Here is a 25,532-nt window from a genome sequence, read left to right as displayed (position 1 = left end):
AAACCTTGTAATAGCAGTAATGTGTTTATCTGAGGTGAATGTGAATAATTTTGTTTGGCTGTCAACTCAAATAATAATCTTGTATTTGTCATCTCTCTTTTGAGGTTTTTCACCTGTTTACTGCCAACCAAAGAATGGTAAATAAAAGACAAACAACTGATTCCATGGCTGTTTATTGAGTGAAATCCAGTTAAGATCTTCATGTGGAGGGACTGTCCTTTTCAAGTGGGGAATTGCACAAAAAAAAATAGATCACAACTTGACAGTGAAAAACCGTCACTGAAGACTGGAGAAGGACCAGAAAAGTGACCACACGTGTCCATAGAGACAAATAAAGACTGTTCCCGCCCTGCTGCTGTGATTGAAATGGCTGATTCATTACTGTTGGAGCAGCTAAAGACCGCAAGGACATCAGCGAAGCGTCAGTTTTCCCGTCTGGCCAATAATGTGCTACGAATGCATACAATGATGTCAGAAGAGGAGCTCAGAGACATTTTTAAGAAGCTCACTGCAGAAGCTGGCAAAGTCCTGGAAGCCAACGATGATGTAGAGGGGCAATGTATTGAAGAAAACTCTGATGCAGAGGAGTTGAGCGAGCAGCAAAAGTCTGACTTTGTCAAAACAGCCAATGAGTGTGAGAGAAAACTGCAAGAGCTAAAGGACCTCATACAAAAGACATTGTGGGCCAATTTCGGGGAATATGAACTGACACAAGCAATTACAACAGCAGAGTCGCAAGCAGAAAACGTGGGAGCTGTGGACCCAAGTAAAAACCCAGATGCATATCTCTTCATGATCGGACAACTAGAGAAACTTGTGAAGGCTGCGAAGGAGGTGCATAAACATTGGAAGTGCTGGGCCCCCCCAGCAGAGCAACAACAGTTCCAGAGTCGTATCAAAGGCCTTGAAACTATCCTGCCAAAACTCACAATAAGACAAGCAGACTTTACAGGGGCACACGTCAGAGAAACCAGCAGATTGAGTACTACTTCAATCAGTTGTGTGGCCACACCAGCAATTAAATTAAAGCCAGCTGCCCTCCCAAAGTTTTCTGGCATCCGCCGAGAGTTTTACCGGTGGAAAAAAGATTGGGAAGCTCTCCAGATGCAGGGAGAACCTACTGGATCCAAAGAGGTTAAAAAGTTCCAACTTCTCGACAGTGTGGATGAGAAGACAATACGAGACCTCCGCCTTACAACTTACACAACTGCTGAGGAGGTTTTCCGGGTCTTGGAGAACCGCTTTGGAAATAAGACAACTATAGCCCTTGAGATAGTAGAAGAGCTCCAAAGACTCCAAGCAGTTAAAGGTAACTAGCCCAGGAGGATTGTTGAGCTCATCCAATCTGTAGAAAAAGCCCTAGTCGATCTGAACGAGCTTGGCAAGACCGGTGCTATAAAGAACCCTCTTGTAACAAAAACAATAGAGAGTAAACTTCCTGATGGCCTGAAGAAGGAATGGCTTCTTCATGTAGCTGGCAAAGGTGATGAAGCTGAAGAAGACAAGCGATTTGACTACCTCCTCAAATTTCTTCAAGGTCAAGAAGCCATCTATGAGAAGCTGGACCAACTGAGAGAGGAGGAACCAAAACCAAAATCTGAACCTCGGCAAGCTCGAACCAGAACCTCCACCCAACTAAGCAACCAGGCTCAAGGATGTGTGGTCTGCGGAGACGGCAAGCATAAGAAAAGGCTGTACTTCTGCCAAAAGTTTCGCACGCTTAAGCTGTCAGAGAAAAGAGATGCTGTCAGGAAGCTGGGAGCCTGCAAAAAATGCCTGGAGATTCACAATGAAGGTGACTACTGTAAATCAGAGTTCCTGTGCAGGAGGCCAGACTGCATAGAACAGCGTGCTGCAGAACACCACTATTACCTTTGCCCGAGAGCTGATACGTCCAAAGGGAATATCGTCCAGAGGTCCAACAATAACAGCAAAGTGGGAGGTGACACAAGAGAGCGTTACACCCAAGCCCAAGAAGAGTTCATTAAAAGTCTTTCACCTGAACTTGCAGAGAAGTGTCGCAATGTCTTTTGCAACACTATAGCTAGAACCTCTCTTGTGTCCAACCAACCCAGCCTTCTAGCAGAGAATGGAATAGTGGAGTGGCCAGTCATCATGATGCTCTTAGAGGTCACGGCCAATGCAGGACAAAAAGTTGGGACTTTGATCGACCTGGCATCGGATACAAACTATATAACTCATGATGCAGCTGATCGTTTGAACCTTAGAAGTGAAGCCATAACCCTTGTTGTCCACGGTGTGGGAGGAATGAAAGTTCAAGTTACCACAAAACGGTACCTCCTAAAGATCCGGGTCCGCACAGAGCAAGGCAACTTCAGATCCCACCAACTCCTCTGTTATGGTTTGGACAGCATTGCAGATATCCACAAACATGTGACGGCCAAAAGACTCCAAAAGTTCTTTCCAGATGTCCCTCAAGATGAACTTGTGAGACCAAGACAGATACAGCTTTTGATAAGCCATAAGGAAGGGCGACTGGTCCCACAGAAAATACGCACCGTTGGGGACCTTGTACTATGGGATGGGCCATTGGGAAAGACAATTGCAGGGACACACCCTGGTCTGTTTGAAGAGGCTACAGTTACAGCACACCAGTCCAGAGCGCACTTCGCCAGGTCCATGAGAACAGCAGCATTGATGTATGAAGAACATATTTGCACCAAACCTACCATCAAGTCTTCTTGTTCTGCTGTTACCACTCGGGATTTTATTGAGTGGTGGAGATGGGATAGCATTGGCGCCCCCTGCACCCCAAAATGTGGAGGATGTCGCTGCGGCAGTTGTCAACCTGGTGGCAAAGAAATGACTCTGGCTGAAGAAAGGGAGCTGGAAGTTGTAAAGGGTGGCCTGACTTATGTTGGTGCTGATGACCACAGTGATAGTCCACACTGGCATGCAAGATATCCATGGCTCATGGACCCATCTACATTGCCAAACAACAGAAAAGCAGTGGAGGCAACCTTCCTTAGAACAGAGAGACAGCTCGCCAAAGAACCAGAGTGGAAAAAAGCCTATAGTGCTCAAGTCCACGAAATGGTTGACCGCCGGGCTGCAAAAAAGCTGACCAAAGAGGATCTAACCAACTGGAATGGACCTGTCTGGTATATTAGTCATCTTATCGCACCCAACCCCCACTCTGTTACAACTCCGGTAAGACTTGTCTGGAACAGCAGTCAGAAGTACAAAGGCCAAAGTCTCAATGACCTTCTGATGAAAGGCCCTGACGTTCTCAACTCGATCCGAGCTGTCCTCCTCAAGTTCCGCCAATGCTCCTTCGCCGCTCTAGGAGACATTAGAAAAATGTACAATTCTGTGTGGCTCGAGGAGAGGGAAGTCCATCTACACCGGTTTTTGTGGCGTGATTCAGAGGGCGATGAGCTAGAACAATACGCCATAACCAGAGTGAATATCGGGGACAAGCCAGCAGGTTGCATAGCACAACTTGCCATGAGGGAGACGGCTAACCTGCCTCAATTCAGCCACCTCACAGATGAATGCCAAGTATTACATGAGCACAGCTACGTCGATGACATCTTGACATCCCACAACTGCCGTGAAAGACTTAAAGTCATCACAAAGAATGTGGAGCTGATTCTAAAAGCAGGAGGGTTTGCACTGAAGCCTTGGGTCTTCTCAGGCCAAGGTAAAGGAGAAAGAGAAAAGGCATCACCAAATATTGTTGTCCTGCCGAACCAGCTTAAGGAGGAAGACAACAAGGCGCTCGGTCTCGGCTACATTGTGGATGAAGACATGTTGCATGTCATGGTAAGGGTCAACTTCTCCAGGCGGAAGAAAAAGATGAGACTTGGGCAAGACTTGCTGCTAGAAGAAGTACGAGCACAGACACCAGACCCACTGACAAGACGTGAACTGCTGAGTCAAGTTGCTGGTTTGTACGACCCAGTTGGCCTGACAACGCCATCAAAGCAAAAAGGGGCTATCTTGGTCCGAAGGGCATTCCAAGAGGCAAAACCAAAATGCAGCATGGTCAAGGACACATGGGACCTTCCTCTGTCGGATGAGCTCCGCAAAGATGCAATTGGAATTTTTGAGGAGTACGTCCAGCTAAGCAAAGTAAGGTTCCCAAGAGCCCTTACTCCACCAAAGGCAACAACTGAACCAGTCGCTGTCACTTTTTCAGATGGCAGTGAAAGCTCCTATGGTGCTGTCCTCTACCTGCGGTGGAACTGCAACAAACAATTAACAATTCGACTAGTGGAGTCAAAAGCAAAACTGACACCTCTAGACCAGAAGGGGGATGCGGTCAAAGCAGAACTTTGCGGTGCAGTCTTTGCAAGCCGCCTGAAAAAGTACTTTGAACAGCATACCCAGATCCAGATAAAAAGGTGGTACCATTTGTTAGACAGTCAGACTGTTCTTGGAGCTATCCAGCGTGAAAGCTATGGATTTCAGACTTTCTTCGCTAATAGAATTGGAGAGATCCAAGAGAGCACACGGCTACAGGACTGGTGGTGGATCCCTGGACCACTCAACATAGCCGACATTATCACTCGAGGAGCTGGGCCAAATGAACTTGATGCCCATTCAGAGTGGCAGCAAGGGCCAGAGTTTCTACATCTTCCAGAGAGCGAGTGGCCAATTATGTCATCAAAAGATGTGTCTGTGACAGCTCGAGAAAGCATTAACAATATGCAAAAGAAGTCATTCGTGGCAGCACTCACCAGAGCCCAAGCGAAAAGAAGTCTTCCAAGTCTCGTGGGACGACTTCCTGCTGGTGCAGCTGTCCTAAACTTGGTGGATGAGAGGCGCTTTAGTAGCCTAAAGTGTCTAATCAAGACTGTTGCTTTCATCTGGAGAGCCGCCAAAAAGTTTATATCTGCAACAAAGTCCATCGAGACCCCAAAGTGGGAGGCGATTCCCACAAAAGGAGTTATCACCGCCACAGAACGTCAAGAGGCAATAAGAGACATCTATCTTGCTGCTCAAGAAGGGGTGACGTTCCCAGCTACCACTACGGACCGCTTGGTTGTGTACAGAGAGCCAGAATCTGGGTTACTAGTCTGCGGTGGGAGAATCCATGGCTTCAGGGAGGATGGCGCTGCAGTTCCCCTTCTGCCTTTCAATGCATGGGTCTCTACTTTATTGGCACGGGAGGCGCACGATGAGGGTCATGAAGGTGTGGCTGCAACCCTGCTGAAAATGAGGAGGAAAGCCTGGGTCATCCAAGGGAGGAAAATTGCCCAAAAAGTAGTGGAGAACTGCCTTTTCTGCAAAAAGTCAAGAGCAAGAAGGTGCAAACAGGTAATGGCTGACCTACCTCCTGAAAGAGCCACACCTGCAGCTCCGTTCGAGTTCACTACAGTCGACCTCTTCGGACCGTACCTTGTCAAAGATGACATCAAGAAACGGGTCTCAATGAAAGTGTGGGGTGTCGTCTTCAGCTGTATGGCCAGCAGGGCAATTCATGCAGACCTGGTCAACACAATGTCGACAGAGAGCTTCTTGATGGCTTACCAACGCTTTACTGCAATTAGAGGGCACCCAAGAAAGATCTGGTCCGACCCGGGGACAAACTTCATCGGCGCTAAACCTGTCCTAAGAGAGCTGTACCAGTTCCTGGATTCTCAGAATAGAACTTCAGTAGAAGAGATGTCGGCTCAAAAAGGTACCAAATGGGAGTGGACAATTCACCCTGCTGACTCACCTCACCGCAATGGGGCTGCTGAAGCCGCTGTCCGCATTCTCAAGAAGGCACTACAGAGCCTGGGCAACAACACTGGCCTCAGCTATAGCGAGTTTCAGACAACACTACAACTTGCTGCAAACCTTGCCAACGAATGCCCAATAGATGCCAGGGTGCAGAGCCATGAAGAAAGCGTGCAGTATGTGTCACCCAACACACTTCTCCTGGGCCGAGCCTCTCCAAGCGGTGAGATCAAAACATTTGACTTTGCAAACTACCCTTACAAGAGACTCAGAGAGATGCAGAACCAGGTCAACAAGTTCTGGAGGTCTTGGAGCCAGCTTGCCGGCCCAAACTTATTTCTGAGAAGTAAATGGCACACTTCGCATCGCAACGTTGCTGTCGGAGATATTGTCTGGTTGTGCGACCAAAATGCAGTGAGGGGCCAATTCAAGCTAGGACGGGTGGTGAGCGTCAATCCAGATGCTAAGGGCATTGTTCGAGACGTGAACGTCAAAGTGGTCCAAAGCTCCTGCCTTCCTGTCACAAAACCCGCACTAAACCGGCCATCGGCCAAAGTCCTGAAAGACGCTACCCAAACCACGGTCCTGCACAGAGATGTTCGACGCCTGGTTGTCTTGCTACCAGTTGAGGACCAAACTCGGAGCTGACCGGCAGTAAGCAGGTGCTGATTTACGATCTTTCCATCGGTTCCCGTGGGAAGATCGAGTGGGAGGTGTGCTGACAAACTGCCTGGGAGCTCCTCAGTGGTGAAACTCCTCCTCCTTCAATCAGTGGAGAACCAGGTGGAACAAATCTGAGGCAATCTGAGCGTGCCAGTACCTGGCTCTGTTGTTGTCTTTAAACCACAGTGAAAGGAGCATTTATAGCACCACTAGACCAAGGAAACTTCATCTTTGTCATCAAGGTGACTGTGCAAAACCAAGCCCTCCACAAAACGGTGAAGGACAGCCGGTAAGCGCCTTATTGGCCATGTTTGGCTAGACTGACTTAAGCAGTGCAGTGCAAATGATACTCTGGAAAACACAGACTCTTAACTCTTGTTGACTTTGTTGGGACTCTTACTTTGATGTTTGTAACTTCAAATGTTGTTTGGTTTTATCAAACAAGTGGGGTATAAAGGAAAAGTAAGAAAAGCCAAATTCATTGTTTGACAAAGAATGTGTTTGAAATGGTTAAAAGTAATTTAAACTTTGTAGAAATCTTAATAAACCAAGTTCTTAATTTAGTAAAAAATGTATACTCTAAAGATCTTTGGCTAAAAATATAATGAGATCTATTAATTAACCTAAATATTTTGAAGGTAAAAAAGTTATTTGGCTAAAGATACTTGGTTAAAAGATAAGAAAATATACATTTTGAAAATTAAAATACCAACTGATTTGTTTTGGTAAAGCATATCTAGTTGTGTGGCTACAATGATACCTTAGAATAATTCTTTATTATGAAAATACTGCTTAACTACTGATTAGAATAAAAATGGAAACCTTGTAATAGCAGTAATGTGTTTATCTGAGGTGAATGTGAATAATTTTGTTTGGCTGTCAACTCAAATAATAATCTTGTATTTGTCATCTCTCTTTTGAGGTTTTTCACCTGTTTACTGCCAACCAAAGAATGGTAAATAAAAGACAAACAACTGATTCCATGGCTGTTTATTGAGTGAAATCCAGTTAAGATCTTCATGTGGAGGGACTGTCCTTTTCAAGTGGGGAATTGCACAAAAAAAAATAGATCACAACTTGACAATACCTGCTGCCAAATTATGATATAATATAAAAAAATATCTATATAAAAGTTTTTCCCCATGTTATAGATGTCAAAATTGTGGCCAGTGAAAATGCTGATTGGCTAGTAACTATGGAAAACCACTAGCCACAGCTGTTTTTTTTAAATTCATGTGACCTTGTAATCTTTAATTAAAAACGTTAACCTCCCCTCCGCTTGAAACGGCATCTGTTCTTTTCATGATGTTTTTCTCGGTGGAGAGTGGGACTAAATATCCTCCTCAACTGACTGCAAACTGGCATTCAGATCTGCTGCCGTTTAGTTAGCAACACCCAACTTCCTACAATCCAATCGAATACAGAGGACGAAATGAAGTCCCGTCCTAAATTTTTTCTTGTTACAGAAGCCATTTCACCCAGATGTACAGTACATCACAATAGGGAAAAAAAGATTAGCACAAATATATTTCATGCCGACATGAAATATATTTGTCAAAATACTATTAATTTCTTTAGTTGTAACAATTTTTTTAAGTGGAAAAAAGTATTTAGTACACGTATAATATGTATAAAACTGTATCTTGTCAATTTGAAGACAAACTAATAGATATATGGTCCGGTCTGTTTGTAAAGACGGGCAGGTAAACCAGAGCTGGAGTTTGAACCGAGGCAGCACTTTCTGAGATTTTTTGCCACTTCCTCTCAGACAATATAAAAAAGATGCAGACGCTTTGCTAGAACCATGATTGATGTGAGTTTTTAGTTTCTTCCAGTCTGAGGGTGGACGGCACAGACCCCGGTAATGTTAAAAACACAGCGACCAGGGTTAAACACATCAGTGGCCCCCACATACGCACAGACACATTAATACACTGACATAGAGTCAAGCCCTATTAAAGTGATGAAGCCACATGTATTTTTGAGACCTGGTGTTTAGAGGTCTGAAGTTGGTGGCTATTTTAACACATGTTTTCATCTTGACTGTTCTTGCACCTTCTGAAAGAGAGCAAGAGAGGAGAAAGAGAAAGTTTTGCCTTTATTATGCAAAATTCATTTGAATAATCATAAATGAGATGGTCATCAAAGTGAGATTAACTTTCATAATCTTTTTAAATTAAATTTTTAACTTTAATCTCAAAGTGAGATTAAAGTTTAACTTTCATTTAAAACTTGACTATTTTAATTGATTATATTATCCAAAAATAGGCAGTCCCACTTGTTTATTCATGTATAAAATATTTTTGGTGAATTTCCAGCAATAGTAGCTATATTGTGGTATTTTTACTCTTTGTAATAGAAGTCTTTTATACTGCTTTTATTTTTATCAAAAAAAGTAAAAGCAGTAATATTGTGATTACTTCAGTCTTCAGTGTCATGATCCTTCAGAAATCATTCTAATATGCTGATTTGGTGCTGAAGAAACATTTCTTAAAATTATCGTTGAAGACATTTGCTTAATATGTTTTGTAGAAACCATGATTTTTTTTTTTCTTCAGTATGAATAGATACTTAAAAAGAATAGCATTTATTTAAAATCTAAATCTTTTGTAACATTATTAATTATTTAATGCATCCTTGCTGAATAAAATAATTAATTTCTTTTAAAAAATCTTACTGACCCCAAACTTTTGAATGGAACCATGATGTTGTATTACTCGTATATCATAATATGAGATTCATACAGCCACCGCTATATACAGTATATTGTTCCCCGCCTTGTTCTCAGTCTGTGTTTAGTTTGAGGCAAGAATTTTCATACACGCGCTAGCAAACAAACAGTGAGCCACACACTCACTCTCTCTCACAGTCTGTGAACAGAGGTTGTTTGTCTTGTTGGCTTATGTAACTGGCCACAAACAACCTCCATAGTTTCTGGTTTCCCACAGTAGTAACACACACTAATACACACACATACTAATACACACAAGCCCTGCATTCCTCTTTTCTTCCCACTTCTCTCTCTTTCTCTTCCTACACTTATCCATTCTTCCTTCTTCCTCCTCAGTTTCTTTTCTTACCACATCCATTATTCTTTCTATTCCCCTCTCATCCCTTTGTCCACCACGTACCTAGACAGAGAAAGATCTCAAGCAGGCCTAATATTGTGACCAAATGCTCGGCAACAAGATTCCTGCATCACCCATATGGGCACCCCATTTCCATGTGTCTGTAGCTTGTACATCTGCTGGGGCAGCTTTTCTTGCCTTATGCAGTCAGCAAGAACAAAAACGAATCCCATATCAGACGTATATGATCTGTAGACGTTTCTAAAGATCAGAATTAGCCCTTCTGTGCCAGCCATCTTCTTTGTGTCTTTAACTATGTATTAATGAAGCAAAGGGATAACATCTCATCCCTTTCCAGAGACTGAACGTCTTAAATCCTCGTGTACTTGGAGGGGGAAAAAATCATTAAAGCATTATGGAAAAGCCATTCTGAGTCAATTTCTGATTCCGTTTGTTGCAGCCAAAATTAAATTGCTTCTCACTGTGTTGCCGGAATTCTTAATAAACTGAACAGAAAGTATGTTTTCCTCTCCCACCCACATAAACGCCTATAAATAATATACATTTAATGTTTGAAATATTTATTTTACAGTTGTAATGATTTGTTCATTCACTTGATTTGATTTTTAAATGAATTACAAATAGTTTTACATTTATGCATTTTGGCAAATGTTTTTGTCCAAATGCAAACGTATCAGTTCATCCGTTCTCTGGGGATTGAAGCTTAGCAGTTAGCACCATGAGTTACTGGTGCTCAGGACACTGATTCAAGTTTCATGAACCTTAAGTACATAAAACGGATTCATTTTGTGTGGGACACTGAAAGTAAAGGTTTGCAGTCCAGTAAGTGAGTCAGATGTTAATTTGGTAGCCGCTCTGACAGATTCAGAGAAGGATTCGTCAGGCTGATTCAAACTGAGTTTGTGAGTCTTTCTGAGTGAATAATTTAAAGAACCACGAGTTATTCGAATGTGAATCAGAATACACTGGACGTGTTGTATGTTTGTTCAGCCATCTATTTCATTTGACAATGAAATTGAAATCTTTTTAACTTATCAAATTGAATTCAGACTGCAAGCTCACAGTTATAAATATTTTATTTGTTGTGGCATTGTGGATTAAGCAGCAGTGCAGAAAGCACTGCATACATGATAAAAAAAAACTCTTTAGGGTGTAGAAAATGTTCCAGTCAAACCCTATTCTGGAGTGCATGAAAAGCCGCTAGTATATATCAGCTCTTATGAGGTTGTATCTGTCTTTTACATTGTTCCTCTGGCACAGAAATCCTTTTCCAACTTTTTATCATTTCCTAGTGGTGCAGCACCCACGCTGCTGCCGACTCCAGACGACCATTTAACACTTACAGGCTCATTGACGAGCTGGCCCACCATCACTGAGATGGTCTGGAGTGTGTACGTGTGTGTGCGTCTGGCAGGATGGCTCCATTAGAACATTCAGAGTCTATTGTACATAAAGGCTCTCCACACAAGTTGATTTATTGCATCCTTTTGTATATGGTGCTCTGAGATGATTGATAAAAGCGAGAGAATGAGAGTCACAGATGTGTGAAGCATTGAGAAGAAGAGAGAGAGAAAGGAGAAGAGAGCCATGTTGCAGGAAGCAGAGACTTGCATTATAGTGCTACTTTGGTCGTCATAAATTCAAGCTGTCAGAGACAGTCGGCAGAAAAATTGGGCTGTTTTATTTACTGAAGTCATCTGTGCACACAGTTTGTCATTGCTTTATGAGGTTCCCAAAAGCCACCGTTTTGATAAGGCTCTGAGCCAATCAGGACAAAGCTGTAGAAATGATAAACTATGACTAGATAATGACCAATGTTTGGAGTTCATGAGTTCACACAAGTTTGTGGTTGTGAAAAGTCTAGAGAGGTCTGGTGAAACTGTGTCGTTCATGCTTCTATAGTCTTTTCTTTTTTTTCTTTTCTTTTTTTGTGATAACAAAAAATTCTTATTTTAACAAAAAAATAAGTCTTATTTTTTCAGCATATATTTTTTTGTCGTTTATTTTTTTTCTTTTAGGTTTTTCTTTTAAAATGATTATCATTATTTGTAATAATAATGACAATAATATTAGTTATTTATACTGATATTTGTAATACTATTTATTGCTGTATACTAGAGATTATAACATTATTTATTATTATGACCCTCATTTCATTCCAAACCTGTATGGTGTTCATTAGTTTTTTACGTGAAACACAAAATACTTTTTATGCAGCTCCATACAAAAACATGTCTGTAAAGCTTTAAAAAATGACAAAAAGGATCATAAATGCAGTTCATACAACTTATTATATATTTCCAAACCTTTTGAAGCCATAAGATAGCTTTATGTGAGAAACCGATAAAAGTTTTATTTACTTTTTTAATCAAAAGTTAGTCTTCCACTCTAGTGAGCTGTTATGTCAAGAACCACTGCCATTGAATCATTAGGTTGAACTCGAGAAAAGTAAATGAGTCATTTTAAACCAATTATTTTTATTGAACCGGATGAACTGATAAAGTTTTGAGTGAACTATTCCTGTTTGTGGTAGAACAACCAATGATCAGTTCAATAATGACACATATTTTCTTGCCTGCAGATGTGAATGAGTGTGAGCTGCTCGGTAATGTGTGTGGTGAGGCCATCTGTGAGAATCATGAAGGCTCCTACCTGTGTTTGTGTCCTGATGAGACGCAAGAATTTGACCGAAATTTGGCCAAATGCTTCTCTACAACACCAGGTAATAATAGTATATGGTAAACCACCACAAAGTGATCGACCAATTCATTATCCTACTGAAATCCAAATGCCCTAACCCAAACCTGCAAGGCTACCATCATGCCACAGATTACGTTTTATCTGGACAGGTGACCCCTGTCCTCCTGCGAAACATCTTGGCTTTACCGTGTGCTTAAAATGATTCTGAAGCTCTTCACGTTTAAATCTCAGCCATAGAGATCCAGTGCAACAGGACATTAACTTCCTATCATCAGGGTCCAGCTACGAGTAGAACAGAGGGAGGCAACTCAGGCAAGGCGTGATAAATGGGGGTTGTAAACGATCTGGCAGGAGAGAAATGAGATTCAGTCTGAGGATTAGAGAGGGACCCAAGCACCATGGACCCCAAAGTACGTAAGAGACAAAAAGAAGCTCCCACGCTCAGATAAAAAAAAAAGACCAGTACGGAGAGATATACTGATAAGGCCCATCAGAATGAGATCTGCTTTTAAAACTCTTTTTCCTGATTGGAATATATTTAGTTTTATTGCTATTATTATTCATATTTAGACAATGCCTGCTGTGTTAGTGTTTATTTGTTGATTTAAAAAGTTGATTTTGGCATGACATTTATGAAATATAACAAAAAATTTACACTAAACACAATTTGCATGAGCTGTCCGCAAAATTTAATTTCTTCAAAAGTGAAGTGAGCCAATAAATCTGGGAAAGGTTTTGTTTACCTGTAAAACAAGTGGACTAAAGAAGACCAGACATGGAAGATGTTAAAAATGTTAAAAAGTTTCACATTTCATGAAATTGGGAAATGTTGGAACGATGTTGATTGGATATATGTGTGTGAGTGGCTACACACCAGCTGTGCCTGGAAGATCAAATAACAGGAAGCATTTCCTTAGATCTTAGTCAACTGTTTTACTTGAGGACTTTTGTTCAAATCCACCCACCTAATCCTGCTCCCCCCCCCATAAAACCGCACTGTCTCCTGAGTTTAAACATTATTTTTACAAGAAGTACCACAGTATCTCTTATCAGTGCTATAAATCATGGTTTTTGCATTTAAGGACGGCGGCAGAACACCATAAAACTAGAATCACAATAGTTTTGAATATGAATTATCTGGAAATCTTAAAAAGGAGCTCTCAGTGACTGAAAAGCCAAGGCTGAACTGTAAAATTGCTCTCTGATGTCATGCACAGTGTCTGCTGTGCATGACCTTGTATTCATTTGTGGATAACTGTATTGCAGTGAAATATTACATTTATGTATTGATTCCTTTCTCCAATTCTTTTTTTTTTATGTATGCTTTGTGACAAAACATGATTGAAAATTCACATCTGAATATTTTAAAAGTAAAAGACAACCGTCTGAGTTATCTGTGTTGCTTTGTTTGTTGTCTCGTACCCCACAGTCACATCGGTGGAGAGGAAAGAGTGTTACTATAACTTGAATGATGAGAACCTGTGTGATAAGGTGCTGGCCAGCAGCATGACTAAAGAGGAGTGCTGTTGTACGCTGGGAGCAGGCTGGGGGGACAACTGTGAGGTCCATCCCTGCCCCATACCGGGAAAAGGTACTGATTTACAGATTGCACAACACACAATCTAAGAAGTACAGTACAGAGAACTGTAAGAACACTTTTGTATAGATGGATCAGTGAGTCCCTGAGTTGAACTTGAGGATAGTGAACAGATTCAATTATTTGCAGTGAATCAGTTGACCTGGTTAATTTTAGATTAACTATACCTTTTAAACTGAAAGTAGAATTGAATTTTCCTTATTGTAATACTTTTTGAAAAAATATCATGGTGGGGAACCAAATTTGAGAAATTCAGTTCCAAGTAGGAAATTTAAAGTAGGAAAAATTAATTAAATAGACACAGAAAATGTTTAAACCTATAATTTAAAAATGTAATGATTTAAACCTGTACTTTTTCCTTCAAATCATCCTACAAATTGGTTGAAGAGGACGTGTCCTGCCTGGAAGTGCACGTGTTGTGTTGCGCATTAGTGCTTATGAATCAATCTCTGGTCATTTACTAATTTCAGACAGGCAGATCAAATTGGATTGTTATCAGATAAGGTTCAATGCAGAAGAAAATCAACCTTTCTGCAACTGATGACTGGTGAAAGGTGTTCAATACATATTGAAGCTCGCCCATGATGACCTGAATGACTGAGAATCTTCATATACATTAGCAAATGACAATAGTAAATCATATCTGGATATCTTATAAATGATAAACAATCACTCTCATATTTCTTTTGCTTTACCAAAGCCAAAATTACAAGTCATAATCACTATTCTTGAATAAACACAGCAGACCTTTTCCTGTATTAACCACTGACACTCTCTTATACAGATCAGTTCTCACAGATGTGTCCGGCGGGTCAGGGTTACATTCCTCCTGGTGATCCCATAATTTCTACAACCAGCTTACCAGAAAGCTTCATAGGTATCTGTGTTTCTATATATTTTCAAAGGGATCGTTAACCCAAAAATTTTAAATCTAATGTTGTTCCAAACCTGTATGTATTACTTTGTAACACAAAAGAAGATATTTTGAAGAATGTTTTTATCCATACTGTGAAAGTCAATGGGGTCCAAAACAAAGTGTCTTGTACTTTTACCCCCATTTTATGCACATATTTTTGACTTTGTGAGGTGTGGAAGCAGCCGCAGACATGGCTTAGCATCTGACCTACATATGCTGAAACACACACACTCAGCAGCCTGCTTCCCAGTATGGGGAAACCTCAGTCCCAGGGCCCGTCTAATGCACTGATTTAATTTATGAATGCAGCGAGAGTGTGGTTTCTCTTTGGCTGGTGGCAGTGTGAGTGAATGCACTGTGGTCGGGATGTGTGTGTGTGTGTGTGTGTGTGTGTGTGTGTGTGTGTCTGTGTACGTTTGAATGGAATGCTTATGGATGGAAAGGACATTTCCTCCCCATCAGTCTCCAGTCAAATGACATTTCTGCATGTAGCAGATCCCCAAATAAGAACACTAACTAGAGCAATGCCTCCTCAGTGAAGATTCTGTATGCTGCCAGATGTATGCTGATCTGTAGGTGTGGTTCAGGGTTTCAGGTTAATGACCTGTCTGTATGTTTTAGAATGAAATAATGAAAACGTGTCTTTTGCAGACGCAGATGAATGCAAGCTTTTTGAAAACGAGATCTGCAAAGATGGCTTTTGTCTTAATACCCTTGGTGGGTATGAGTGTTACTGCAAGGCTGGACTCTACTATGATGAGAGCAAACTACAGTGTGTTGGTAAGGTCCAAAATCACAATCAGCATGTAATCTCTAAACATGTGTTGTACACTGTGTCTCCTCTGTTTTTTTAAAGGGATTGTTGATTATGCTTCCCTCATGTTGTGGAGCACAAAAGAAGATATTTTGACAAAAAAAAAAAAAAAAGAAAAGAAAGCGAGAATCCATTCACTTCCATTGTATGGACAAAAAACAAGCAAACAAACAGATATTTTACAAAATATCTTATTTTGTGTTCCACACAAAAAAAGAAAGTCAAATAGGTTTGCAGTGACATAAAATGAATAAAAATGTTTGTTTTTTTAGACTGATTACAGGTTTGATGTAGCGAGGTTTTTAAAAAAAAAACGTTTGTTCAGACAGGCTTTTGCTAGCACGTCCACATGTTGTCATAGTAATAAGGTAAACTTGGTTCAGCGTGCACGGAATTTTAGTAATAGATGTTTAACTATTGATTGTTTTGGCCAGTGTCCAAGTCTGAACACAGAAAAGTGAAACAAATAAATAAAATAGACGACTACCGCAGTTTAGTAACGATTAAGGACCTACAAAAAGTGCATTGAGGTCATCTTCTGAATTTTTTAAGAGGGCCATTGTTAACTTCAGGATTAGCAAGATACAGCAAGAGAAACATTCAACATGTTCTGTTGTAGTTTACACCCTAACCTTGTCGATGAAGACTCACATTCATGACATTTAATAGCTGCTGAGAAGCGCATATTCAGTCTAAGAAATCTAATTTAACGGGATTTCAAACCACATAAAAAGTTGTTTTGGATTGTATTTGTGTAAACGCAATGGATTTGAGTTGAATAGGCTAAAAAAAACGTATTTTTGCTGCCTGTCTGAACAACACATGCACAGTGTTGAAAAACACAAAACGTAATGAAATTATTGAATATTATATTCTAGTGTTTCTCATTGTGCTGTGCATATCACTGATCTGTTCATAGTCACACAAAGCAGCCTGATGCAGGCTGAATAAAGGACTAAACCAGTTAATTAAATATTTTAAAAGATAGTACTCAGAAACATAAAAAGTTACATGAAAGTGTTTTATTTTAGTCCAAGTATTTTTAGTACGGTTAGCAAGCAATTTTAGAAGGGTTTGTTATTTATAGCATCCTGCTTTAGCCGTTTATTGCTTGTGATGTTTGGCCTTGAATTGTCACTGTTCTTTTGTCGGATTGGAATGGCAAGGATTGTGTGTGTGTTTTTGTGTGGGTGCATACAAGCTTACATGCTGAATAGATAGTATGTGTGTGTGTAAATGTTGGCCTAGTTTGGCTCACCATAACGCCAACACATTTAAATTGGATTTAAATTTAAGTTTTAACCCTGCTGCAGCTGGCGGCTTGTGGCTTGCGGCCACATTATGCGTGCGTCTTGATGGCAGGTTATATGTGTGTGTGAGCATGGGTCAAAGGCTACATTTCGCGATCGGTCAGGGCGGCACAGCCGTTATGATCCAGGCCACAGCTCTATGGTGCACCGCAGGCTGTCTGCCTGCCTAAACACACATACACACACTCACTCACACAAACCGCAGACCCACGGCCAAGGAGTCTTACCCGGCCGCACTGCCTTAAAGCTGCCACACCCCTGACTGCCTCACACACATATTCAGTGTAGCCACAATCATTTGATTTCCTACACCCTCTGACACACACACATATGAACACCTACTCACTCTCCAAACTCAACTATGCATTTACACACACATGCAAATATGTCTCTCGTTTCATGTGTCAGTCTTTTTAACACCGGGTCAGTGGGTGGAGGTTCTGGAGGAGGCCGCAAAATTTGACTTGCATATTGTGGGCAGATCTGGTTTTATGTACACAAACACACACTAAGTTCATTCACATGCACTTTAGAAGTTTGATTTTAGTTGGACTAAAGCAATATATATTTATATATTTATAATATACAGTCCTGGTTGTGGTCTGGTCTGGTGATCTCCTTATCAGTGTTGTTTTTGTTAACTGAAAATAAAGCTCAAAGTAATTGAAATAGAGCTGAAATAAAATAAAATATGAAATATGAAACTCAAAATATCACCTTGGCAACTAACTGAAACAAAGCTGAAGTACTAAAATAACTAAAACTAAAATGGAAATAAAAATAAATCAAAGCTATATAGAAACTAATAAAAATGACTAATGCACGTAACAAAATGACTGAAACTGAAATTAAAAACTGAAAACATAAAAACCAAAGCTAATTTAAAATATTAATAAATACTATAATAGCATAATTAATGCTAAATAAGAGTATTCTATTCTGTCAGACTATTTTTCCTCTTACGATTACCACACCTCACAACATTGTTCAGATGTTTTATTTCAAGACATTTGTCAAGTTTCTGTTCTTAAAATGCTCTAGTGTGTAAGACTAATTTCTTACACATCTCAATCTAAGCCTCAGTTGCTAATTCCAAAACACAATTTTAGAGCTATAGTTAGGAGCAAGAGAAAGATTGATTGAAAAAATGTGTGTCTGTGCGGCTCTTAACAGTGTTAACAACAGTGAAACAGTGTCTCTCTCTACTAATAGCGAAGCTATAAATTTAACTGCTTCAAGGACAGTTCTGTTACTAAAAAATGACATTTAGTTTCTGTGCGCATACATGTTTCCGTGTGAGTGTGTGTACTGTATGTATGGGAGAGAAAGTGGGAGAAAGAGCATGCTTTCCACAGGTAATAGAACATCATTTTGTGGAAAAACATTAAAATAGTTTGTAATTTTTATCCTACTATTTGTTTATTTACTTGCTTGGCCAGTACCTTTGTGGGTTTTGGTTATTTTGCTGCTGTAGGCTATAAGGACTTTTGAAATAACTGAATTTGAAAAGTGATATGGAACTGTAATTCGGTCACAACCTGCCTGGAACTACTTTAGCCGTGCATTTACTGGAAAATAACTGCACACCTTGGGTTTCGTCAACCAATCAGAATAAAGCATTTAACAGCCCTGTTGTATAATACATTTTTATTAGTGTGTTTATGGAATTTTTGTTTTGTTTTTGCAAACTGCAGAAGTGGTGAATTCTGGTGAAATTGTTGGTTTTGCATCTATATTGTGTATATTGAGAGCAACTTGAACCTGCTCACTGAGTCTGTTTATCTTTGTTTATCTCTCTGCCTCTGGGCTCTGCAGACGCTGATGAATGTGCAGATGAGTCCAATTGTGTAAATGGTAAATGTATGAACACATATGGGTCATATCAGTGCTTCTGCACTCCTCCCCTGGTTCTTGCGACCGACAATGCCCGCTGCATTTCACCCGCCATGGCAGGTAAAGTCTTACATCAACTATTATGTACCTGAAAACCCAACACCCCACTACCAAATCCCTATTCTCTAAAACCCTGCACTCTGAAAAACCACACCATAAAACTCACATCCTTAACTCTTAAATCCCATTGCCTAAATGAGTGTCTCCCAATCATGGAGGCCTCAATCTCTGCACATTTTAGATGTCTTTCTTATCTACCACACTTATTTATCTCATTATCTTATTAATTGAGTTCTCCATGACCTGAATTGAGTGTCTCAGATTAGTGAGACACCTAAAATATGCACTGTTAGGGTTCCTCAAAGAGCTGGATTGAGAAACAATGCTCTAAATCCTTTAATCCAAACCCTAGATTCTCTAAAACCTGTATTCTGTCCTCTAAAACCCTACAATTTACATTTTAAACACTCCAAACTAAATGTTACACCCCCTCAATGTCCGATAATTTACCTTTTGTTTCTGAGATCATTATTTGATCGTCTCTTGATCACAAAACAATTCCAAACAGTGTCATACTGCCATCTAGAGGGTGGTCAGAAAAAGCAATGCCATTTCTTTTAGACTTTAGAAATCAAGTATTATGAGGCATAAAAAGAAGCTTTGGTTCATGAGCACTACTGTTTCTGCCATTGCCTGGCACAAAACCTATTTCTACACTGTAACTAAAGTATTAAGAAAGGAATTTTCCATATGGATTCGTCACATTTTGATTTACGCATTGCATTGCGTTGTGCTTTCTATGCATTTTTTTTTTACTTACAGTTCACATAAGTGTATTTCAGTATTCTGTAATTGTCATTTGCTTGACACTTAAAATGCACATTTACTCGAAAAGATCAGATGAAGTTGTTTGTGTTTTTACAGGGCAAAGAGAAGATGAAGTGTTTGAAGGTATTTGCTGGGAGACTGTGACAGAAAGGCTGACCTGCACAAAGCCCTTCGCCAGCAGACACACCACATTCACAGAGTGCTGCTGTTTATTCGGAGATGCTTGGGGCATGGATTGTGCTCTCTGTCCCCAGAAAAATACAGGTATAAATACACAACCTTCCCCAATGAGCACCTTTCACATCTACTGATGCCTGTTTACATCAATATCTAAATCAATGTTATATTGAGTGCCTGTTTACATCAATGTTTACATCAAATGTCACATTGGGCAATACACTCTCAGTATAACTATTTCGTTTGGATTGTCTTACATGATCTGACTGCCCTGTAATTATATTCTTGCACAATCGCTGAGACACAAAGAACCTGCAAACACAAAAAAAGCACAAAGAAAAATAGATGAAAACAAAACTCTTTCTTTTTCACTGTCATCCAGCTGCCTATGCAACTATGTGTAATATCCGTCAGCCTGGTGATTCCCGTCGGCCATATGGTCAGGATGCTCTGGTTGCTGGCCCAGTTCATGAGTACGAGATCAGCCCTGAATATGAGTTTCGGCCTCCTGACAGCACGCTGCCCTTCTATGATTATGAAGCACCAAGAAGTGAGTAAAATATACACTTTAAATAAATAGTTCAGCCTAAAATGTAAACTGTCATTAATGTACTCCGTCAAAACCTCTCTCTCCTTCACAGATCCATATGATGCATTTGAAGGACTGCGAGCAGAAGAATGCGGTGTGCTGAACGGATGTGAGAATGGACGGTGTGTGCGGGTGCAGGAGGGATACACCTGCGACTGCTTCGATGGATACACACTCGACATGTCCCGCATGGCCTGCGTGGGTGAGCAAGAGCAGATTCTCACATTCTCACATGAGGGGATCAGGCTGGTTTTTCAGGATGTGGGTGGGATTAGCTCAGGTTTACGTTTCAGATCGTTTCAACCCTGAATAATTTATTTGAAGAATATAAAAATGTATTCTTTTATTAATAATTAGGTGCTGTAGGGGGCAAATTTTCCTGCACAAGTGTCTGATCTTCAGGATAGATAAAATCAAAACTAGATAAAAAAAATAAGATACAAATAATGAATTAGTGTGTTTAATAATTTTATGTGACTGAATTTAATTTGTGGATGTTATTAAGGCATACAATCTCAAAACCTTCAAAATTGCTTTTCCCATCTTCTCCCAGAAAAGTGACGTGATTATACAAGCTAATCTCATGAAATGAGGCATGACTGAGCAGATGATGAACGATATAACAGAGTTTCTATTAGGGTTGGGAACCGAGAATTGGTTTCTATTCAGAACCAGTTAAAAAAAAAAAAAAAGAAAGAAAGAAGAATGACAATACCAATTCAGTGACATCGCAACACTGCTGCAGAATCTACAGCAAGTCTGATTCACTGAACAACCAGTGTAGTCCAATTTTTAAACAAATGATTCTGGGTCAGTTCTTTTTTAGCGAATCAAAAACATACAACTCAACTAGTGTATGCAAAATCTCAAATGAATGAGTTATTTTAGTGACAAAACAAAAAACATAAATGCAGGTTACAGCTAACTGTGAGACTTAGATCAGTGTATTGTAGCGTTTGTAGTTAAAGATACACATTATGTGTTTTGCCAGTAGTATTGTAAAAAATTAAATAAAAATGAATTGAATGTTACCACATTTTTGTCTGTTTGCCATTCTAAAATATCTCTTCAGTCTTTTAAAGAATTCACATTTTGCTTTAGCAATGAAATATTAGCTTTTTCAACAAATATTTATTACCCTAAAAACTAAAAGAATTATTATTCGAATTGTCAAGGGTGAAGATGAGTCCCAAACTCTTTGTGGTTTGTGTTCCAGATATCAACGAATGCTCAGAGCTGAATACAAAGATGTCTCTTTGCAAGAACGGCAAGTGCATCAACACACAAGGCTCATATAAGTGCGTGTGTCTGCCAGGATTTGTCCACTCCGCCCAGCACAACTACTGCGTTCCTCACAGACAGAATGCTACCAGCACGGAGTGACCAGCAGAGGGCGCAAGATATACTAAAAACACTCTTATTTAATCAAGGCCCATATACTCTGCACTGTATAAAACAAACACCCAAAAAACAAACATAGAAAAAAGTCCTACTTGAGATGAAGAGTTTAATGTGCTATCTAATGGTGTCTATGAGAGAACTGTATAAAATATTTGTTTTATTGGTCTATGTAAGTTTATTCTTTTTTACTGTATTAGGAAGTAGAAAGACTGTTTGAACATAGCAGAGGTGATATTTCAGCAAACTGACAAACCCTATGACCTTAAGCTGGGGGACTGCTTTATTTTACCCAGTCAGAGACACCGAGCGTGTGGATATTTTACTAGTGCAAAAGCCAGACTCTCTCGTTCCACTTTTACTTTCTTTCCATTTCTTCTTTTGTTTTATTAATTGTCCTTTCCCTTCTTTCATTATGTTTCTAAATCGTTTATCGGCTGATTTTTCTTTACATCTCTGTCTTTTCTATTTACTTTCAAATTTTAGTGAGGCAGACCACACAAAACACACACCTGCAATACATAGAATCATAAGAAACACACAGCACAAAATGTTTTCAGTGTCAAGTCTTTAAAATAAGCTTTTTATACAAGCTGCTTTGTATTAATGACAGACGCCAGCTAATTCTCTGTGTCTGGGACATTAGTCCACTGCAGATGTCTGCCCTGTGGAGCAGGCATGACCTTTAACCTCACCTTTCTTCTAGAAATTATTATTATTATGTTTCTTTAAAAAGAAAATAATAAAATGAAGAACCTTTATGTATTTTGTTTTTACAGAAATATTTTACTACATTTGATCGAGTGGGCGAAATGTCTTGCCAGGTTGCAAAGCTGCTATTAAACAGCCATGTGGGGTTTTTTTTTCACTCTTTTTCTGTTTTTATTTTTTTGTACATTTAAACTGAAGAGTTGATAAAAACTATGTATTTGTAATTTGTACATGAATAAATACTTTCTGAATATCCATATAATGTATTAAAACTCTTGAAATAAATCAGAGATGGTGTTTATACATATTTAGCTATGCTGTGTTCTCATTGGTGTTTCTCAATTGGGTCACGACCTAACATGGGTTGTTGGGTCGCAGACAGAAAGGAAAATGCAATGTTTAAAACAATCGTTGGGGTCTGAAACGCCGCAGAATAACACGACATCATCACCTTAAATAATGGTGTAGTTCAAAACAAATGCAGTAGATTTACACCAAATTGTTCTGTTCTCACAAGTAGTTCAATGGAAAGCATGTCCTTTGTCTTAGCTACCAGTTTATCTTGAGCAGTAATCTGGTGTGAGAATATAGGTGACTTGTTATGAGTCAACATCAGTTGTTTTTCAAAGAAAATACAATGGGACAAACTTAACTAATGGCTTTGATATCAAATGGATGTTTTGACTCATTGTACGGCTGGAATACTGGATTCTGATTGGTCCTTGGCGCCATGTTTCCTACCATGCTGTAGGCCAGAAGACTGCTTATCTGGATAAGTGAAACCGACGCTACTATCATGAAGAGCTGCACGATACTGGATTCATTGAGAATCATATATATATATTTTTGTTTCAAACAGAGGATTTGATTCTGAACAGGCAACTAAACAAAATGACGTGTAATTTAGGCTAGGCCTACGAGTTTCTGATAAAATGTTTGTCTATACCGTATAGCCTATAAAATGTTTAATTAATGTGAATGAATTATTTAGGAAAAAAAAAAAATCGGTTTGAATGAATAATTCAATGTAAATACTTGTGTAATTACTGGATAAGTCAGAATTTCTGAACGAATCTTGAATGAATGATTCATTGACAAATATTTTTTTCGCCTCACTTGTCGCCACCTAGTGGCGTAACGATATAATAGATTTGAAGCGCCAAGTTACTTTCAAAAGGTGATCTGCTCTATTTTAATCGCTTCCGTAGACATCATTGTTTATATCTAAACTAGAAACCTTTATTCCAGTAGGCTACTAATGTGATAATGTGAATATTTGTTACACAGAAATACTGTGTGGTTGACTGTTTGTGAAACCGTTTCATAGCTCTAACAGCTTAGGTTTTAACGATTAATCGTGCAACTCTACTATCATGTTTGTGTGTATTCTTCCAAGTATGTGATTTCTGCGCGATTAGGAACTTGAAATTTAAAAATTATTCCACGAATATGATATATGAATTTATATAGCCGAATTGTCATTAAGGAATAACTTCGCTTGTGTGTTTGAATCGAGATCGCGATTTAAAAAAAAATGATTAGCAGCTAATCGTGCTGGAGCCGTGGCCGCCTATCTGTTTTTTGAATCTCATAGATTCTGCCAAACATAGGCTACCCTACTTGCTTATGATGGAGAACTGGAGATCGTCTTTCCCCCGATTTTTAAGTCACATTTTGGAATTTATTTATTTATTTATTTATTTATATTTATTTATTAAAAATTTTTTTTGCTTTTGCACTTCTTTACACAATTTGTCTGTGAATCTTTTTCTCAAAGCACACATAATAAGGCAATGAATTAAGATCACTGACCTCAGTAAACCAACCAATAAACCAACATCTATTCATTTTGTACATAGTAGCCTATACCATGGTATTTTTTGACGTGCCATATAAATACCATGGTACAAATACCAATAAATGTATGTAGGCCAATGATATTTATCCAACTAGCATGCTGGCTATTATAGGATATTCTAATGCCATCACTGTATAGTACTTTTTTTTTTTTTTTTTTTTTTTTTACTGATTGCCAAGATAAGCTGAAGGACAATCCAGCAAGGATTCCTTTGCTTTCTGTTTGTTATTGTTAATACACTGGAACTGTGTGTGTGTGTGTGAGAGAGAGAGAGAGAGAAAGAGAGAGGTTCAGAATGATTGTTTGATGGAGCGAGAAGAGACAGAGCGAAGGGAAGTGAGGGGTGGGACTGAGTGAAAGAGGGGTGGAAGTGAAGGGGAGGGCCAGAGAAAGCGAAGGGAGGAGAGAGGCAGCATGCATCTGTGTGGGGTCAGTATCACATGCTTGGCTCTTGCACACCACACTGTTGTTGATTGTGTGCGCTTTGATCTCACTGAACAGTGCATCAGACATGCAGTGTGTTCTTTCTGTCTTTATTTCTTTTTAAGGGAGGCATGGACGTGTAGAGAACTACACTGTGTGATTCACACCTATGCTGAGTCAAAAGAGCTCCAGTGATCTCCACTGGCAGGTAAGATCTCTTTCATTTGATCACCCAACAGACTGTCATTCCTATTTAAAGCGTACTACAAAGTTCAGTGGTTAAACACAAACTAATGGTCAACTTTGACATGTTGATTTGAATGTGCAGTTTACACACTGAAATGTGTGTGGTGTGTAGTCAGATGGTATTAATGTGATGATCTGAAGAGTACAGAAAGACACTTTACACTCTCAGCGCAAATATGTTGCAGTCGGAGAGATTTGAGGAATTCCAAGGTCTCAAACTTTTCTTGTGGTGTATCATGTTTTGTTGTCTCTTGTGCAGTGTCGTGTTGCAGTGTGTTTATGTGATAATAGGATACAAGCCAGTGAGGGAAACATTGATATTCATCGGTTAGTCCTGATGGTCAGTGACAGTGTTGGTGAGTGGATAGTTGGTCAGTCTGATCATCATGTTGTGCAAAGAGAACACAGGTGTGATGTTGTGCATGCATTTAGTTACTTTGTGTGTATATACTTTTGTTTTGGGGATGAGTTAATATTTTTAGTATTAATTTATTTATAATAAGCATTTTTGACACACTCTCTCTCTCTCTCTCTCTCTCTCTCTCTCTCTCTCTCTCTCTCTCTCTCTCTCTCTCTCTCTCTCTCTATGTAATTTATCAACATATTTATTTGAATTTATTGATGTGTATTAG

At 39.5% G+C, this 25,532-nt stretch overlaps 3 protein-coding genes across 6 annotated transcripts in view; all 3 read left to right on the top strand.

Annotated features, from left to right (window-relative positions):
* The window catches only part of ltbp1 (latent transforming growth factor beta binding protein 1), a 95,238-nt gene extending 72,558 nt beyond the window's left edge, over positions 1–22,680 (top strand). For all 3 annotated transcript variants that reach the window (XM_082143019.1, XM_082143018.1, XM_082143020.1), the window contains 9 exons: positions 12,022–12,162; positions 13,570–13,731; positions 14,522–14,614; positions 15,305–15,433; positions 18,593–18,730; positions 19,595–19,762; positions 20,058–20,225; positions 20,317–20,466; positions 21,481–22,680. In XM_082143019.1, the coding sequence (XP_081999145.1) occupies positions 12,022–12,162; positions 13,570–13,731; positions 14,522–14,614; positions 15,305–15,433; positions 18,593–18,730; positions 19,595–19,762; positions 20,058–20,225; positions 20,317–20,466; positions 21,481–21,647 (1,316 nt within the window). In that variant the 3' untranslated portion in view covers positions 21,648–22,680. The remainder of the gene's footprint in view (positions 1–12,021; positions 12,163–13,569; positions 13,732–14,521; positions 14,615–15,304; positions 15,434–18,592; positions 18,731–19,594; positions 19,763–20,057; positions 20,226–20,316; positions 20,467–21,480) is intronic.
* On the top strand, positions 3,047–7,329 carry LOC309479125 (uncharacterized protein). Its single transcript, XM_082143023.1, has 2 exons — positions 3,047–6,640; positions 7,274–7,329. Exon 1 carries the CDS (start codon positions 3,055–3,057, stop codon positions 6,334–6,336), a length of 3,282 nt encoding a protein of 1,093 aa, XP_081999149.1. The 5' UTR covers positions 3,047–3,054; the 3' UTR covers positions 6,337–6,640; positions 7,274–7,329.
* Positions 22,681–24,651: 1,971 nt separating the features above from the next.
* rasgrp3 (RAS guanyl releasing protein 3 (calcium and DAG-regulated)) overlaps positions 24,652–25,532 on the top strand; it is a 37,598-nt gene continuing 36,717 nt past the window's right edge. For both annotated transcript variants that reach the window (XR_014199166.1, XM_082143032.1), the window contains exon 1: positions 24,652–24,862. The gene's annotated coding sequence lies outside the window, so the exon portion shown is untranslated. The remainder of the gene's footprint in view (positions 24,863–25,532) is intronic.

The sequence above is a fragment of the Leuciscus leuciscus genome (genome assembly GCF_965113295.1).
Source record: "Leuciscus leuciscus genome assembly, chromosome: 17".
In the NCBI taxonomy this organism is placed as follows: Eukaryota; Metazoa; Chordata; class Actinopteri; order Cypriniformes; family Leuciscidae; genus Leuciscus; species Leuciscus leuciscus.
This window is presented reverse-complemented; position numbering and strand designations above follow the sequence as displayed.